Genomic DNA, 16,162 nt, shown 5'->3' with positions numbered 1-16,162 from the left:
CATTGGATAGCCTCTCAGAGAGGAGGGTGTGGGTGAGGGGACAACACAGGAGTGATTGACAGAGACAACTGAACGGGATTAGAAAACTGAACAGGGAGCTGGACAATGGCTCATTCCAATAGTCCCAGCATTCTCAAGGCCGGGGCAGGAACATGGCTGCAACTTCGAGGCCAGACTAACTCCAGACTAGCTAGACATGCATTGCAAGATGCTATCTTTAAAAAAAAAAATGGGGAGAGGGGAGAAAGCTGAGAAGAGGTGTCATTAAGAAACAAGTCACCTATTCTGCCCCTCATCTCTAATTATACTTAACCATGGGGCATGGTGTACAGCAATCATTTAATAAACATAACCGACTTCTCCATCATTGCGGACCACCTCCGGATTTCATGGGTCCACCCAAGTCAAGCACTTGAAAACTCCCTTCTTCACATCCTGAAAGGTAATAGGCAGAAACGTTGAAACCCCTTCAAAAGATGGGTTGATATTGGCTGCGGCAAATTTGGTGTTTTCCAGTAGTAAACTTCAGTTCTTTTTTTCTTGCTGTGAAGATGGAATGTGCCAAAAGGCTTGCCCTCTCGACGACTCAGGTGGTCTTCCAAGACAGCCTTTCAGTTATGACATCCCCGGTCACGTCAGCAGCGTCCCTCCTTGTGCTCGCCCGGCTGCCTTGGCAGGTTACTTCAGTCTGAGAAATCCAACCTCCTGAAAAAGAGCGGAGGCGCTTGCCAGATTTTCCCTTTGCACTGTATCGACTTGATTCCTGTGCTACAGACCAGCCCTACTAGCAGCCCTTTGGAACTTTCTAGGCCCGCTGTCCAATCGGTAGAACTAACATTATTAACCGGACTTCAGGTGACTCCCATGAGCCCCTGCAGTGTTCCCTGAGCTATGCGCTTGACCTCTGACCTCGTGGCCCTTGTTTTGTGGTGGAATGGTTGATCTCTTGAGCAGCTCCGCTGTGGTGTCCAGTGCTCTGAAACTAGTAGCCAAATGTGTTAGAGATCTTTCTTCTTCCAAGAAGGACAGTTTCCGCACAGCTGAGGAGCTGGAGAGAAGTCAATGGCTTAGCTGCCAGGAAGTGAAAAATTAAAGCCAGTACTTGGATTAAGAGTCGAGTCTGGATCTTGAGCTTTTCTTTCTGGCTCCACTGGCCAGAGAATTAGCTATGTAAGTATGCAAATTCTGGAAGATTTGTGATTTGGATCGACACAAAAATAAAGGCACATCCGGCAATTTTTTCCCCCATGATTTTGGAAACATTTGACTTCCAGTAGCCTGGCCTTCCATCCAGAAACCTATCAAAGATGATCCTGTATACTTCTATCCATAATCGTGACTAAACATAATCAAGAAACAGAAGGTTCATGAGAAGTATAAACAAACTTCCTGAGATCCGGGAGATATGGAAATGCTGGAGAACGCCCTGGAAAACCCCGTAGTCTGATGATATTTGGCACGTTTATTTCTACGCTTTGCCGTAGTGGGCCAGGAGAATGATGTGCTAGTGATTCAAACTTTAGGAAGACTTTTTCTTAATGGCTCAAGCTCCTTACTATTCCACAGCTACTAAGTTTCCAAATTTGGCTCATCTGCCCATCAGAGAACGTTATTTTATTTTCTTCTCCCTTTTTTTTTTTAACAAACGAATTGTTTGTGGGGACCCAATCTAAACAAAAGGGGAGCTTTGCTGATTTTTGCTTCCCTCAATTAAGAAGAACGCATCAATTACCTTCTGTGTAGCTAAGCTTACAAATGTCACTGAAAGTTTTCTTGTGCTTTGAAAGCTTGGACGCTACAATCAGGCCAACACATTGTAATCTTCTATATCAACACCACACCAGGTTTTGATAACACCTCCTTTTCGCGGTGCACACGTGTTTAAGGCTCCGTGGAACCGAATCAGTAGAGAGGAGAGAGTGCCTGGGATGGCTTTGAAATACACATTGTTCAGAATGGCCTCTGGTGGCCAGCTTTCGTGAATGGCTGGTTTTACTTTGGGGGCACATCATCTGGTTTAATTACATCAGCTCCTTTGTGTGACAAGCACTGTCCTTGTGTGTGCTGAGAAACAAAAATTGGAAACAAAGTGGAGTTCTTAGTGAGAAAATAGATTCTAGGCGTGGAATGCTGCTGAGTGTGGGAAGTTGGGAAGTCCAGATGAACAGCAAGGGCTGCTCCTCCGGTAAACGTGTATTTATAAATACTCCAAGGAACATGGACATCAATTTGTTCAAACATCCCTGAGCAGAGATCATAATCTGCACTAAAAGCCCAGGAAGACCTTGTTGTACAAATAAGACAAGTAACGACTTCAGGTTCTGGTACGCATAAAAAATTTCCACTTGCTGAAATATTTCCCATCTTCTGCTCAGACGGTAAACCAAGACAGTCAGAGGGTAAATTTCAAGTCACTGCAGGTCCCAGAGACAAGCAGCATCCTGTGAACCTGTAAATGTCAGTGAATTGATGGCTGTAAACCCCTGCCCTGCTGGAGCCTCTCGGGCTAATCTCTTTCTGTGTCTGTGTTGAGATAGTGATCTGAGGTAGATCGATGGATGAGATCGAAAGAGAAAGCTCTGAGTCAGGCAGGTGTCAATAGAAACAGGCAGACAATTTGCATTCACCATGCGCTTTATGGCTGAGATTAATGAATTGATTTTCCTAGTGGCCTTCCCCTCACTTCTCATTTGTTCTACTGCAATGACATGTTCCCTGACCTCAGCCCAGGCTGGCACTCTCCCGCTTAACACATGTCCAGCTATGCTTATTAGTCATTTGGTTGTAAGTACACAGCCACAAAATGACAAGCACGGTGATCTTGCCATGAAAAGACTTGGAACGATGTATTGAACCAATGGGATAATGGATCTGAGAATAACGTTTCCCAGCATAACTCGTGAGATAGACTTTTTGAACTAGCTGTGTACAACTAACCTGAATTGCAAGCATACTTGAGAAATGTCTCCAGACAAAAGCTTTGGCTCTAATATGCTCACTGGATTATTTTTTTTAATTTATCCTATACATAATAAGTGTTGGGGAAACGTAATTAATTTCCATGGTCTGCCCTGGGCTGAGAACTAGAAACCTCTGAAGGTGGAGCCTGGATTCCTTCTGCCTCTCTCTCGAAATGCTGGCTGTTCCTTGAGGCCTCCTTCCTGCTCACAGCTCAGCGTGAGGCCAGCAGTGAGCATTCATTTCTACTCTGCTACTTTTTAACCCCTGACAGCAGTTCTGTGTGGACCTTGATACCACAGAAAATAGGTCAGTGGAATCCACGCAGTTGTGGCTTGATTTCTTATAGCGAGGTGAGGCGTTCCTCCCTCCTACACAGAGTTTGACTCTGAGATAAGTATGCGGAGAAATGCTCTTGAAAGAGACATGTGCCATCTAACTCTTTTGAAAATAAGCGTTTCCTCCAACAAGAGTATCATAAAATAAATTTGTGTTATGCTATCCATTAAAGAATCAGATCAAGATGCAATATGTCTTTAAAATAATCTCCACATCTAAGCTGATTATGGCACATACTGTAATCCCATAGGCTGAAATGAGGTATGCAAGTTCAAGGCTGACCTGTGCACAGCACATTTCTGGGAAATCTGGACTTGCACAGTGAGGCTTTGTCTCAAAAATCAAATCTTTAGAATCATATATTGCCTGTCTCTTTCGGTAGAACGGGGGTTTGATCTCAAGACTTCCAAGCATGTGGAACACCCGCTCTGCCGCTGAGTTGTGACCAGTCTTTGAAAAGCACATTTTTTTAGTGCTCAAGGTTGGTTAAATTTTAAGCAGTGATAATAGTTTTTCATTACTTGGTATCATGCATCTGTGTGTAAATATATTTCTTCATTACTTAAGATGCTATGTGTCTGGATATGAATAGATTTATACACGAGTCTTAAGCATTCATGTTGGTATATACACACACACAAGATTAAGCATGACGTTTTAGTGGAGCTATACATGTTTGGAACATACAGCAATGTCCAGCAAAGGCTCCTTTCACCAGACTTCCCAGAACCCCTGCAGTTTGGTTAGGCTATACCTCTAGTTGCATACAGCCAGGGAAATGTTTGAAATATCTGGGTACCTTCCAGTTTGAAGGCATGAAACCTCCCCACATGATTCTTTAGTGTTTGTCTTCCTTACTGCTCACTCAGTTTCTGAAGCAATAAGACAACACCTCTCGGTTACCACACATCCAAGAGAGACTGGCTGGGCAGAGCACAGCTATCTCTTTGTGTGTGACCTGTAGTTTGAGTGGTAATTACTCTCTTATCATAGAAACCCATTGATACCTGTAGTTTGTTACCAAAATAAAGTCTTCTAGCTAATGCTAAACATTTTGATGTTAAGATACAAATAGAGGGGCTGGAGGGATGGTTCAACCGTTAAAAGAGTGCATGTTCACCTTCCAAAGGACTGTAGTTAATTTTCCAGCACCCATATTGGGCAGCTGACAACCTTCTATAACTTCAGCTTCAAGGACTCCCCTGCCCTCGTCTGGCTTTCAGGCACCAATACACACACACACACACACACACACACACACACACACACACACACTAATAAATAAATACAAACCAGCTATAGAAAAGGGTAAAAACAAAGCCAAAATTAATAGATACACTATATATTTAAGACCTACTTAAGATACCCAAGACTCTATTTCTTTTTATCAAAATTGCTGCCTCCATTAAAACTATTTTAACTGACTCCTTTCTTCACCAACCTCTTTTACTCACTCTTTTTTTTCCTTTTTTTATTCTTCTCATATACATTACATCCCAACCACAGCTTTCTCTCCCGCCATACCTCCCAGTTCCCCAGTGCGTTACTTTTCCCCCAAATCCAGTCCTTTTCCACTTCCCTTCAGAAAAGAGTGGGCCTCCCAGGAATGTCAGCTAAACACGGCATAATAAGTTACAAATAAGACTAGGCACAAACGCTCACATAGCAGGGCTGGACAAGGCAACCTAGAATGAAGAAAAGGGTCCCAAGAGTAAGAGAAAGTCAGAGACACCCACAACCCCACTTGAGACAATTTCCTGGATCTCTCTGCCACAGCTGGTATCAGCTCCTCAAGATACTTTGTATCGTCTGCTGAAGAAATATTAAGTTGTTTTTTGTTCTTTCCATAATCCCTAGGTGTCTTTGTTTCCCAGATTTTTGCTCCAAAGAAATTGGAAAAATAGCCTTAGTCTCGAGTTTTTGCATTCTCTAAAATGCCCATAGTTAAGTCGCTTATTCTTGTTTTGTTTTGTTTTCCCTCTTTGTATCTTAAGGATTGAACCCAGTTCGTTGCCCAGTTTTCTACCAAGGTATAGCCCTAGTTCCCAAGAAAACTGTTTTTCTGGTGCTTTTAATTCCTGACATTATAAAATCAAGCTTCACAGTCTGTTCGTTCTGCTGTGCGTGAGTGTGTGCTGAGGATCTAGCCCAGTTCCTTACACATTCTGTGCAGGTGCTCTACCTCTAAGCAATCATTCTCAAAAGTACTTTTTTTGTTGTTTTGATCTCTCATTTTAATTCCTTTCTCATCCCTTCCTCCGTGGATAGGCAAAGAGAAAAATCTAGAAAACCTAAGTTGATTCATTTCAACAATGCAACAGATGGCTGAGAAAATCCTGTAAGGGATGAATAAAGTAAAAGATAGCATGTGATCCTCTGCTCTTCGCCACACTGCAGGGGTAGCCTGCGCTAAGTCTGTGAATGATAGGCTATAGTCAAAAAGACTTATGAGATAAAATTAATACATCCAATTTTTTTTTTTTAAGAAAAGAGCTGGGTTGCTTTTTCACTTGTGCTAGAGATAGGTCTGGCCTGTGCTGAGGTTGTATTAGAACTAGTGACCCTCTGGCCCCAGCCTTCCCCATTCTAGGATCACAGGAGTGTGCTATGATACAAGCAAGAACTTGATTTTCATCATACAGTGTCTGTTTTGGCTTGCTGAAACATATTGTTCTGGTAGACAGATCATAATAGAATTTGGTTTTGGGTGCATAAGTGGTTGAGAAGGCAGAAATCTTTTTACCTACACTTCCAGGCACTCAGAGATATTCCCTTAACATTGTAGCCACGCTTGATGAGTCTGAAAGTAAGCTTTGGAGAGAAATCCAAAAACCGACTGATTAATTTTCACACCCTCACATTAAAGCCCAGTGGCCCTTTTGTGCTGTAAATGAATAAATTGTGTTTCAGTTATGTGTGATTAGGTAGCATAGGAGTGACTCTGACAATGTTGGCTCACTGAATTATACAGGCAATATAAACTTTGGCACATTTTATATAGCAATGTCAAAAGGTAATATTTTCATTATAGTAATAATTTATTAATATATCACCAATGTGATCAAAAATAAACTTAAAGTTGGAGAGTTCTTGTAAATTGGGCATGTTTTCTGAACTTCTGATTTTTAGCTTGACAGTGACAAGCTTTATTTCTGTCATCAGTAACAAATAATGACACTTTTGGTCCTTGCAATAATATTTATTTATTAATAATTATTTGAGAAAATGTCTGCAAAATACCCAAGCACAAATGATTGGCTTAAGTAAACACTGGTGTTTCGTGGACAGATTAGCCAGTTTAGCTTGAGGCTCGGAAACCCACGTGCTTCCCCCCCCCCCCCCGAGAAAGAGTAGATGTGTGGAAACAAGGGCTTCTGTGTGCCTCCCAAATAAGCACCAGAGCAGTGAAAGGGAAACGCATGTACTCAAGTTCAAAGTTTAATAAAATCAATTCTTTACTGCTTCAAGTGAAGCTGCTGTGTTTAAACTGGATGTGCATCCGCCTTCATTTGCACTAAGGCAGATAGATGCATCTTCCCCAGCATCGTTCTTACAGCCTTGGGGCAAACGTCACCAGGGCAGAAAAAAAAAGGGGACTCAATATTCTTATAAACATAATTCTGACTTCATACACCTCTGACAAATACCTCAGGCTCCACCCCCCCCAAAAAAAAAATAATCACAGACAACATAGAAAGTTGCCTTTATGTGCAGTAGCCAGGCTCTGAAAGCATTTGGTTCCCTCCTGCTTTAATTTAGCAGTAATCCCTCTTTAATCTGGGAATAATCAAACTCAGGGCCTAGAGCACTCTAGACAGATGCTCCACCACTGAACCTTTAAAGACCAGGCAGGGTAAGTGCTCCACCCAGCCCCTTCATGTCCTCAGCACTAATTGTCCACCCTAAGGGCTCTGGATGCCAGAGCCCCTGAAACCTACGGGAAGACAAGGGAGTCGATTCAGTTTGAGATTTTGCTGCCCAAGCCTCACTTAACCCAACACTCTCTTACTGACTTGAAGTCTTGCTAGTTAGTCTTCCTTTTTATTCTACAGACGACTTCAAGCAAAATGCCACATGCATAGTTTGGGTTGATTGCCCTAAACAAACCCCTGTAAACTCCACACGCCAAATGACTGCACTCACGTTTGGGCTTTTTCATCTTCCAGTGTGGAGAAAAGGCAGCTTGTATCTGGTCTCAATTTGAGCAGCAGCATCCCTCAAGTCCACTTGCCATGTGTGAGTAAAAGAGGCAAAATCTCCCATTTTCTACTCTTTGTCAAGACAAATCGTTAGTCTCTAAGGACACTTGTCGTCCACCACAAAGTATCCAATTCAAGCACAGTGTCTTGTCTCTGCTGTCAAGTCCTGTGTTTTTTTGTTTTGTTTTGTTTTGTTTTTTCTGTCAGGGTTCTTTCTTCCCTCTTCACTCCATTTCCTTCTGGTGCTGGAAATCAGGGAGGGGATGACAGGTTCTAAAAGGTCGTCTTTGAATAAAGAGCTGTCTGTGGGTAGCATTGGCTTTGGTTGTTAAAAAAAAAAAAAAAAAAAAAAAAAAAAAAACAACTTTATACTGTGAATGGAACTAAGGTTTCACGCATGCTGAGCAATACTCTACTGCAGAGCTCCTGACCCGACAACAGGCTTGGGGCTTTTCTAAGATTTCTTTTCAAATGATGTGTGTAGGGGGAGGGTATGCACGCGCACACACGCACACGCAAACCTGTGCAGATGCCCACCAAGTCCAGAAGAGGGCGTTGGATCCCCTAGAGTACAGCTCTAGACAATTGGAAGTTATCCCATGTAGGTGCTGGGAACTGAACTTGAGTCCTCTGGGAAAAGCCTCAGGTAGTCCTAACCACTCAGCTCCCCATTTTTGTTTATGTCATGAAACTTCGCTATTTCTCCAACCCCCATTGTATTTTTAGGGTGTGAGACTGTGTGTTTGGGAAAGTGATGTGGGACAGACGCATTCCTTATAGATAGATGTTTCCAAAGTTCAGTTTCTCGTTACTACTCTGTGTATACGCTTATGTTTATATGCTTAGGCCCGAGTTTCCTCAATTCGCACTCTCCTGGGAGTGACGGTGCGCCCCACCAAAGAAGGCTGAGTTACAGCTGCCCAGAAAGAGTAAGCGTCCTAGATCAAACTGACCACTGCTAATAGCAACATCGTGAGCTCAGTGTGGTGGCCCACACCTGTCATCCCAGCACTCAGAAGGCTGAAATAAAAGAAGGCCAGCCCGGGCTACATAGCCAGATCCAGTTTCAAACACCCATTCTGAGAGCAACAATAATTGTCGGGTGTAGTGAGTGAATGTGTGATGTGGACATGGGCACAGCCATGTCGAGGACCCCAAAGCCTTAGACCCTCGGAAGAATGGCAAAGCCCACCAACTTGAGGCTCAAAGAAATGTTCAGCCCTGCTCGGGGCCTGAGTGTGGGTGCTGAGAGTGTGTGTAGAAAACGCCCGCCACACTTCACCCCTGGGTATTTATGGCCTGAATACGGTTCCCCCTCAGAGACAGCTCCTACTGAGATTAGCTAATCCTGTCTACTTGATCCAGCTGTGTACCATAAGCCCCGCCTCCTTGTTTGGATGCTGAGATTTCTCCTTCCAGGGAGCCCAGACTGCCAGATTCCTGCCCGTGTGTCTGCCTTCCTGTCTTTTTTTCATTCTTCCACTCCTCCAGTCAGGTCCATCCCTGAAGCTGGGCTAGTTGTGACAAATACCAATAATAAATAATAAATAATGTAAACTTCGAAAAAAGTTCTGAAGTTTTAATTCAGAAACTTTAATTCTTCACTATGGCTAAATTTCAAAAACTTCTCAAGTTAAATGTTCTCACTATGAAAAAAGATAACATGGATAAATTAGCCAGCTTCATATAATTGTTCCACAATGCACACTTAATGCCACAGCATCACATTGGACCCCACATAAATAGATAATTAGCAGCCAATTAGAGATAATACTTTTTACGTTTATGTATTTATTTGGGGGTGGGGAGTGTGCCTGCGCCATAATGAGAGTATGGAGTTCAGCAGGCAGTCAGTTCCCTGTTTCCACCCTGTGGGTTCCAGGAATCAAACTCAGATCAAGCACTCTTGTCCAGCAAGCCAGCTCCATGTAGCTCTCTTCTGCATCTTTAGCTCAAGGAAGTACATGGATTTAGGTAGAAGCCACATTGCTTTTTCCCCCCTGAACATGGTTTCTGATGCAGTTCATGCTGGGTGCTAATTTTCTGTTTCCTGAAGGAAGAGGTAAAGGAAACAAGATAAAGAAAAGAATAGCCACATTGACTGGGTTCCAGGGAGGGTTATCAGCATCTTAATTGGTGAGAGTCTTCCGCTCCCTGTGAGGTCACTGCCCTCACTGCCCTGAGCGGTATTTCCATGTCACCCCTCTTGGCAGAGGATGGGCCACACTGCAGCCACAGCAAGGAAGCCAAAATCCAGCTCACTGCCCCTTCAAACACCCTTGCAGCCTCCAGGAGGTGAGAAAAGTCACTGCTTACAGGACCAACCCTGTAGGCCTGACGGTCTACCTTGAACAGTTGAGCGTGACCTCACAGTTCATGACAAAAAGCTGCTTCTTCTTGTCTGGTTTCTGTTCCTCCTGCCTCTCCTTCGTGCTGGGATCAGGTTTCTTATGATTTAAAGCAAGTGCGCAGAAACCAGGCATTCGGTGCAAACTAATTGCAGGTTGGGAGCTGTTAGCATGCACTGCAGTTGCCGCAATAACTCTGACTTGGGGAGGGAAACGCAAGAGACTCTGCTTATCGACTTTCCGGAGCGCAGGATCAGCGGGAGTTACCTTGCTGTTGCCCTGCAGACAATTAGCTACCTACGAGAGACTTGCTGCAGACCTCAGGTTTTTATTCAAAAATCTATTTTTTGTTGAACATTCACACACACACACACACACGGTAATTATAGGCTGCAGAGTGAGGGATATTTGAGCTGTATACTAAACAGTTTATAAAGTTTTAAAATAATAGGGACGTGAGTGTGCATATGTTTGCACAAAACAAGCATGACATGTCGGTGAAAGGATGCATGAGCGCATCCTTTCTTCTTGGGCTGCCAGCACTTACAGCACGGGCATGCATGAGGGTGCCCTCCCCTGCTCTATGATGCCTGCGCCTAAGCAGTCCTGCTCATTTATCCTATGCCAGCTTCTTGTTGCACATCAAAATACAGATCCTCAGGTGTGGGATGGAGTGGCTGATGAAGTGGGCGGCTATCTACTTAGTTTCACGAAAAGCTTCTTTTGTGGCGTAGCAGAGGAGGGGGAATTAAAAGAGCCCCTTGCTGTCTTTCAGGAGTCTGGGAGATGAGTTTTCTGCAGATTAGTGCCCCAAAGTGGAGGGACATTTTCCCAACCCCTTCAGAAGTCTCCTCCCTTGCAGCTTTGCAAAGATTTCTGCTAGCCTCCCCTCCAGATTTCACTTATTTATTTTCTGCTGTGGAAGGGTGGCCACTCACCTCGAGCCTCAGAGCCAATCAGGCATCTCATTCTGCAGGCTTAGATCCATAGTAGCAAAGCCAATGCCTGTGCTAGCCACTCTGAACCCAGTCCTGACAACAGTCAGACTGGCAACTGATGGCTGAAGGGGGGGGGGGGGGCTCGGGAATCCCAGGCACCACTGTGAGGAGAGCCAAGGACTGAACAGAAGAACCTGCCTCTCTGTCTCTGCTTTGCCTCTGGTGATTGATGAGGACAGTTAGGAGCTTCTCCGTGGCTGGAAAAGGTGGTTGTGCCACTTACTCCTTAAGAAGTCTTTGTCAGCAGAGATGATGACTCTCCTGGGTTGTGAGTGACACAATGAAGATGATAAACAATAGCTTCATGTTTGATTCTGCCCGGTAGATAGGGAGGGATGCAGGCAATCAAGGCTCCCCTCGCATGCCCTTCAGTAGCCACTCGGCACAAGCCAGGTTCACTTTCCCAGTGGCCAGTTTCTCTCATCCTTCTTCAGGATGAGAAAGATATTTTACAGGAAAAACTGATGCGCTGGCCACTTTTTGTGCAGCCACTTAGGAAATGGAGATGCTATCCAAGTCAATGACCAGCAGTTCTGTGTGTTATCCTCTCTTCCTTTTGCAGAAGAGAAGGAAAAATAACATCCACATGCCACGTGCTGTTTCAAGACATTGCTTCAGATCATAAGTCTATTTTGAAACCCTTGACTGATGTTGCCTTTGTATTTTTTTTCCTCTTTCCTTTCTAGGACTCCATCTGCAGATGTTCTGAAAATCTCTGAGTCTAGAAATTGATTATTCAACCAGGATACCTAACTCAAGGTATTAGCTCTTGTCAGAAAGCTTTTACGTTTGAGCTCTGTGCTGCAAATTATACTTTGGCAATGAATGGAAAAGGGGAAAGTTGGACAAAGAATAAAGGACAAAAGTGATTTTGCAAAATAATCAAGTACTTAAAACCTCTTGGCAAGAGTGAGGGTTTGCTACTTGCGACTCTCGGGCAGCCCGGTTCTGCCAGCCTGCCTGTCAGCTCTGGCTTATTTGTATGCCTTCTGCTACGACCGTGTTTGGGTTTGGATTTCATTTTCATCCCCTCCTTTCCCTTTCTCTCTTGACACCTCCCCCCATTCCCTATACCCCAACTACCAGAAACTCTGAAGACTGAGGCATTTTGTCAGCTTCGCAACATTGGACCAAGTACCATGAAGTATTCTTGCTGGGCTCTGCTGCTGACCCTGCTGGGCACAGAACTGCTGGGGAGCCTGGGTTCCACTGTGCGGTCCCAGAGGTTCCGAGGAAGGGTGCAGCAGGAGCGGAAGAACATCCGGCCCAACATTATCCTTGTGCTCACGGATGACCAGGACGTGGAACTGGGTGAGAGCCTGACCCTTTCTCTTGCCAGTCTCTTGATTCAATTGCTTGCCAGAGCCTCAGCTGTCTCTGGGTCTGTAGGGGAATGACGCTTTGCTACCTGTCGTTAACAATCATGTAGTTTACACACTGAACTCACACTGATTGTAAACTATGTGATTTGTTTCAACATTACTTTTCTGCTATTATGATTTTAAAACATACTTTAGAACAGATTTTTTTTAAGGGAGCCAGGAGAAGATGGAGGATGAGGGTTAGGCTGAGAAACCACAGAGGTAGAGGTGAAGACCATGAACACAGTCGCTCACTCTCCTAACCTCAGTACTTGGAAAGCAGAGATGGGAGAATCCTGAGCTCAAGGTCATCCTTAACTAACTTCATAGTGAGTTGGAGCCAGCCCAAGAAACATAAGACCCTGTATCAAAAGGAAAAGAAGAAAAGTGGAAAGAATGAAGTTTAAGTTATAAACTACGTGGGTAAAGTGTTCATGAGAGCGTGATTTTCTCTGAATCTATATAAACTATTAGTGCAAGAGGAATTATTGATGGTTATTTATAGAGGGCTTTAACCATTCACAGCTTGCTAAAGTAACTGTAGAACTGTAGTTGACTATAGGTGACCATGCCAGACCTGACGTGTAATTGAAACTTAACAGTGTGCTTAGTATCCTTGTGGTAATTTATCACACCTGGGTTAGTACTTGTGGAACTATCCTGAGTTCATTCAAGAGCACTCAAATGAAGTGAGCCAAGACTTAGTGGCTTTGGCTTACCTGTGACCTCTTGCCTTTCTTCTTCTTCTTCTTCTTCTTATTATTATTATTATTATTATTATTATTATTATTATTTTCTTGTTCTTGTTTTCTTCTTCTTCTTCTTCTTCTTCTTCTTCTTCTTCTTCTTCTTCCTCTTCCTCTTCCTCTTCCTCTTCTTCTTCCTTTTTTGCCAGATGGCATGCTAAGCCTTAGGCCATCGAACTTTCCCAGTAATACTCAGAGGTCCTTATTCTCACACCTCTCAGGTCATGCATGGCAAAAGAAAGGTTTAGAGACATCATAGGTTAGCAGATGGCAAAACTAGGACCTGTCTTCAGTCTTAGATCATCACAGCCGCAGCCTAAGCCGCTGTCTCTTCCATATGCTGGTCCATTAATGACCACTCACTAAGACCCTCTGAAAATCAACCTGTCACTCCCTAGTCGTGCTCTGGACTCTGGGAGAGAGACACAGGAGCAGAAGATGGGCCAGGCCCTCCTTCTCCACTTGTGTCACTTGGTGATCAGGTAGCACAGGCAAGCACTTGCTCAGAAGGTCAGAGGAGACCTCATCAGAGAAGCCGTGCCATCGGTAGCCGTTAGTGTGTTCGTGTTTGATCCTTCAGAACGCGCAACAGTTCTTCCCTCGCCTCCCTGTTGCAGCATTGGTTGTTTTCACCTCTGTGACCGTTTTACCCAGTGTAGTCCATTAAGCGCACTCACATTGTTGTGCAACCAAGCCCTAGAACAACCCCCTGCTTGAACCTCCTCCCAGCAACCACCATTATGTAGACATTGTGTCTCTAAGTCACACTATTCCAGGCGACTTGTGAGTAGAACCATCTATCTGAAATTCTGTGGCTGCCCCAAAATTCACGCAGCATAGCATTCTCAGGTCCATCCATGCTGCAGCCTGTGTGAGAACTTCCTTTTCAGGACTGCGTTAGATTCCACACTACTTCTTGTGTCTGTATGTCACTGGTGGGAATCTGAGTAGTTTCCTTCTTTTAGTGCAAGTGAATGATACTGCTTTGAACATGTGCAGGAGAGGATCTTCAGGATCTCGCTTTCAATCCTCTTGCAAAGGAAAACAAATTTTACCTGGAAGTGGGCAGACATAACAGTGTCTTCCATAGCGACCACCACGCCATTTTTTACATTCCTTCCAGCTATGCCCAAGTGTGAAAATGCCACCAGATCCTTACCAACACATGTCACTTCTGTTTGTCTGTGTTTGTGTTTGTTGTTTGTCCACTGAGAGAGGTCCTATCTCACGGTGGTTTTGGTGACTTGCAGTTTATTTTGGTTTTCACTTTTACATGTGAGTTTGTCAAGTGCTCTAATAGGCCATTGCTTTGGTAATTATTTTTTTCCTGGAAGGCTACAAGCAATTGGCTGCTGAGCCTCCAGAAAGCTGATACACGCTTAGAAAAGACTTTAAAGAAAAATGGTGAAAATTTTGAATAGTACACTTTTTTCTTGTTTGGAACGAATGAAATCATCCTGAGCTCATCTGGAAGGACAAAGACTGAGCAGGGTTCTAATTACAGTTTAAAAGCGAAGCTACGAGAGGCTCTCATTCAGTTTGTCCTCAACTGTAAGGGCAAGTAAATAAATTTTGTACTTTGTAAAAGGAGACACATGAGGAAGTCATTAACGGAAGTGCTAGAACCTTCCATGCAGTTCCAAAGGACACACATCTACACTGCTGTGAACAAATCTTGTCACTCCACCCAGCAGTCAGCACCCCAGGACAAAACACCTGTGGGACAGTTCATGGCTCAAGACAGCATCCTCTGACTTGACATTTGCTTCCTCCAGGACTTAAGAAACCCCTGATTTTGCCTTTGCTTCTAACAGTGCAGGTGCTTAGGATAAGGACTGAAAAATGTTTGTAAAAACCAATTTGTACTGGCAAATTATCCATTATCTGACAGTTATCTGACAATGCTGTCTGATCGCTGTCTCCACCCTCCCTCCTCCTCTTGCTGTCACTTTCCCAGAGCTTGCATGGAAATGATGGGAATGATCAATGTGAAGCTCAGGATGATGGCTGCCTCTGGGGAGAGCAGTCACCAAGAGCATTCGCAGCATCCATGTTTTCTTTGGTCAAGTGCACTAGTGTCTGTGTGTGTGTGTGTGTGTCTGTGTGTGTTTGTCTGTGTGAGTGTGTTGCTGTGTACATCTGCAGCTTTGTTAGAGTTAATAAAGCAGATGTGTGATTTGTTCTGCTCTTGCCTGCACTTTTCAAATATTTCACACATCAAAAGAAAAGTTTGAAATACTTGAGAAACTCTTAGCTTTCTTCAACTAGAATTAACAAGATGGAGATGCTGACCCTCTCCCAAATAGACCCTGGCCCCACTTTGAGAAGCAGAACACCGTGGATTGGATCATGGCTCTGACTCGGCATGGCATTGCCTACTTCCTTAGGACTTGCGGTGACCCTGCCTTACTGGTTCCCCTTTCCTTAGATCACAAGTGGAATTAAGCTGCAAGCATGAGCAGCTACTTGGCCTATTTAAAGCAGAGAGCTATGAGGTGAGCCTATGAATGTGTGTTATCTGCCCATCACCTTAAAAAAAAAAAAAAGCCAAGCCAGGCAAGGTGGCCCATAAATTTAATCTGATCATTCAGGAGGTGGAGGCAAGGTGGATCTCTGTGAATTTGAGGCTAGCCTAGACTAGATAGGGTCCAGGCTAGCCAAGGCTACATAGTCAGGTGCCATCTTGATAAAAGACCAAGACTTTAAAATACTGGTTGTTTCTTTCTTTTCTTTTGACTTAAAAAAAAATTATTTTGAAGAATTTATTTTGCACTTCTCTGAGATAGCCAAAGGCTAGAGCCCCCCACCCCCATTGCCAAGAGGCATTTCAGTCACCGGCTTAGGTGAGATTTGATTCCCCAGGACAGCTAGCTCACCTCACTTCCTTTTGCCTCCCCACACCTGTACCAAGAGCCTGCCACTTCTCAGTATTCTGGCTGCCCTGAAAAGCCGGAAGAGAGTTCTCTAAAGCCGCCGCGTCTCCAGTGAGGGAGAACTCTGAAAAGGCAAAGGCCAGGTGAGCTCCTCACATCTGCTGCTCCACTTCTGAGCTTCGTCTGCACAGCCTGCAGGCATGCCTCTCGCTCCCACAGGTCTCAGCATCTGAGGGCCTTTGGTTGGGGGAAGGGAACAGTGAGTTTTCAGCAAGCTGGAAACGTTCCAGACAAATTTATTATCTTCCTTGTTTCCCTCCTTCCCAACTTGTTCTTCCCT

The 16,162-nt window shown here is 44.2% G+C and overlaps 1 protein-coding gene across 8 annotated transcripts in view; it reads left to right on the top strand.

Annotated features, from left to right (window-relative positions):
* Sulf1 (sulfatase 1) overlaps positions 1–16,162 on the top strand; it is a 226,594-nt gene that overhangs the window by 145,795 nt on the left and 64,637 nt on the right. For all 8 annotated transcript variants that reach the window (XM_060385852.1, XM_060385847.1, XM_060385849.1 and 5 more), the window contains 2 exons: positions 11,529–11,601; positions 11,929–12,153. In XM_060385852.1, the coding sequence (XP_060241835.1) occupies positions 11,982–12,153 (172 nt within the window). In that variant the 5' untranslated portion in view covers positions 11,529–11,601; positions 11,929–11,981. The remainder of the gene's footprint in view (positions 1–11,528; positions 11,602–11,928; positions 12,154–16,162) is intronic.

The sequence above is a fragment of the Meriones unguiculatus genome, chromosome 6 (genome assembly GCF_030254825.1).
Source record: "Meriones unguiculatus strain TT.TT164.6M chromosome 6, Bangor_MerUng_6.1, whole genome shotgun sequence".
Taxonomy (NCBI): Eukaryota; Metazoa; Chordata; class Mammalia; order Rodentia; family Muridae; genus Meriones; species Meriones unguiculatus.
This window is presented reverse-complemented; position numbering and strand designations above follow the sequence as displayed.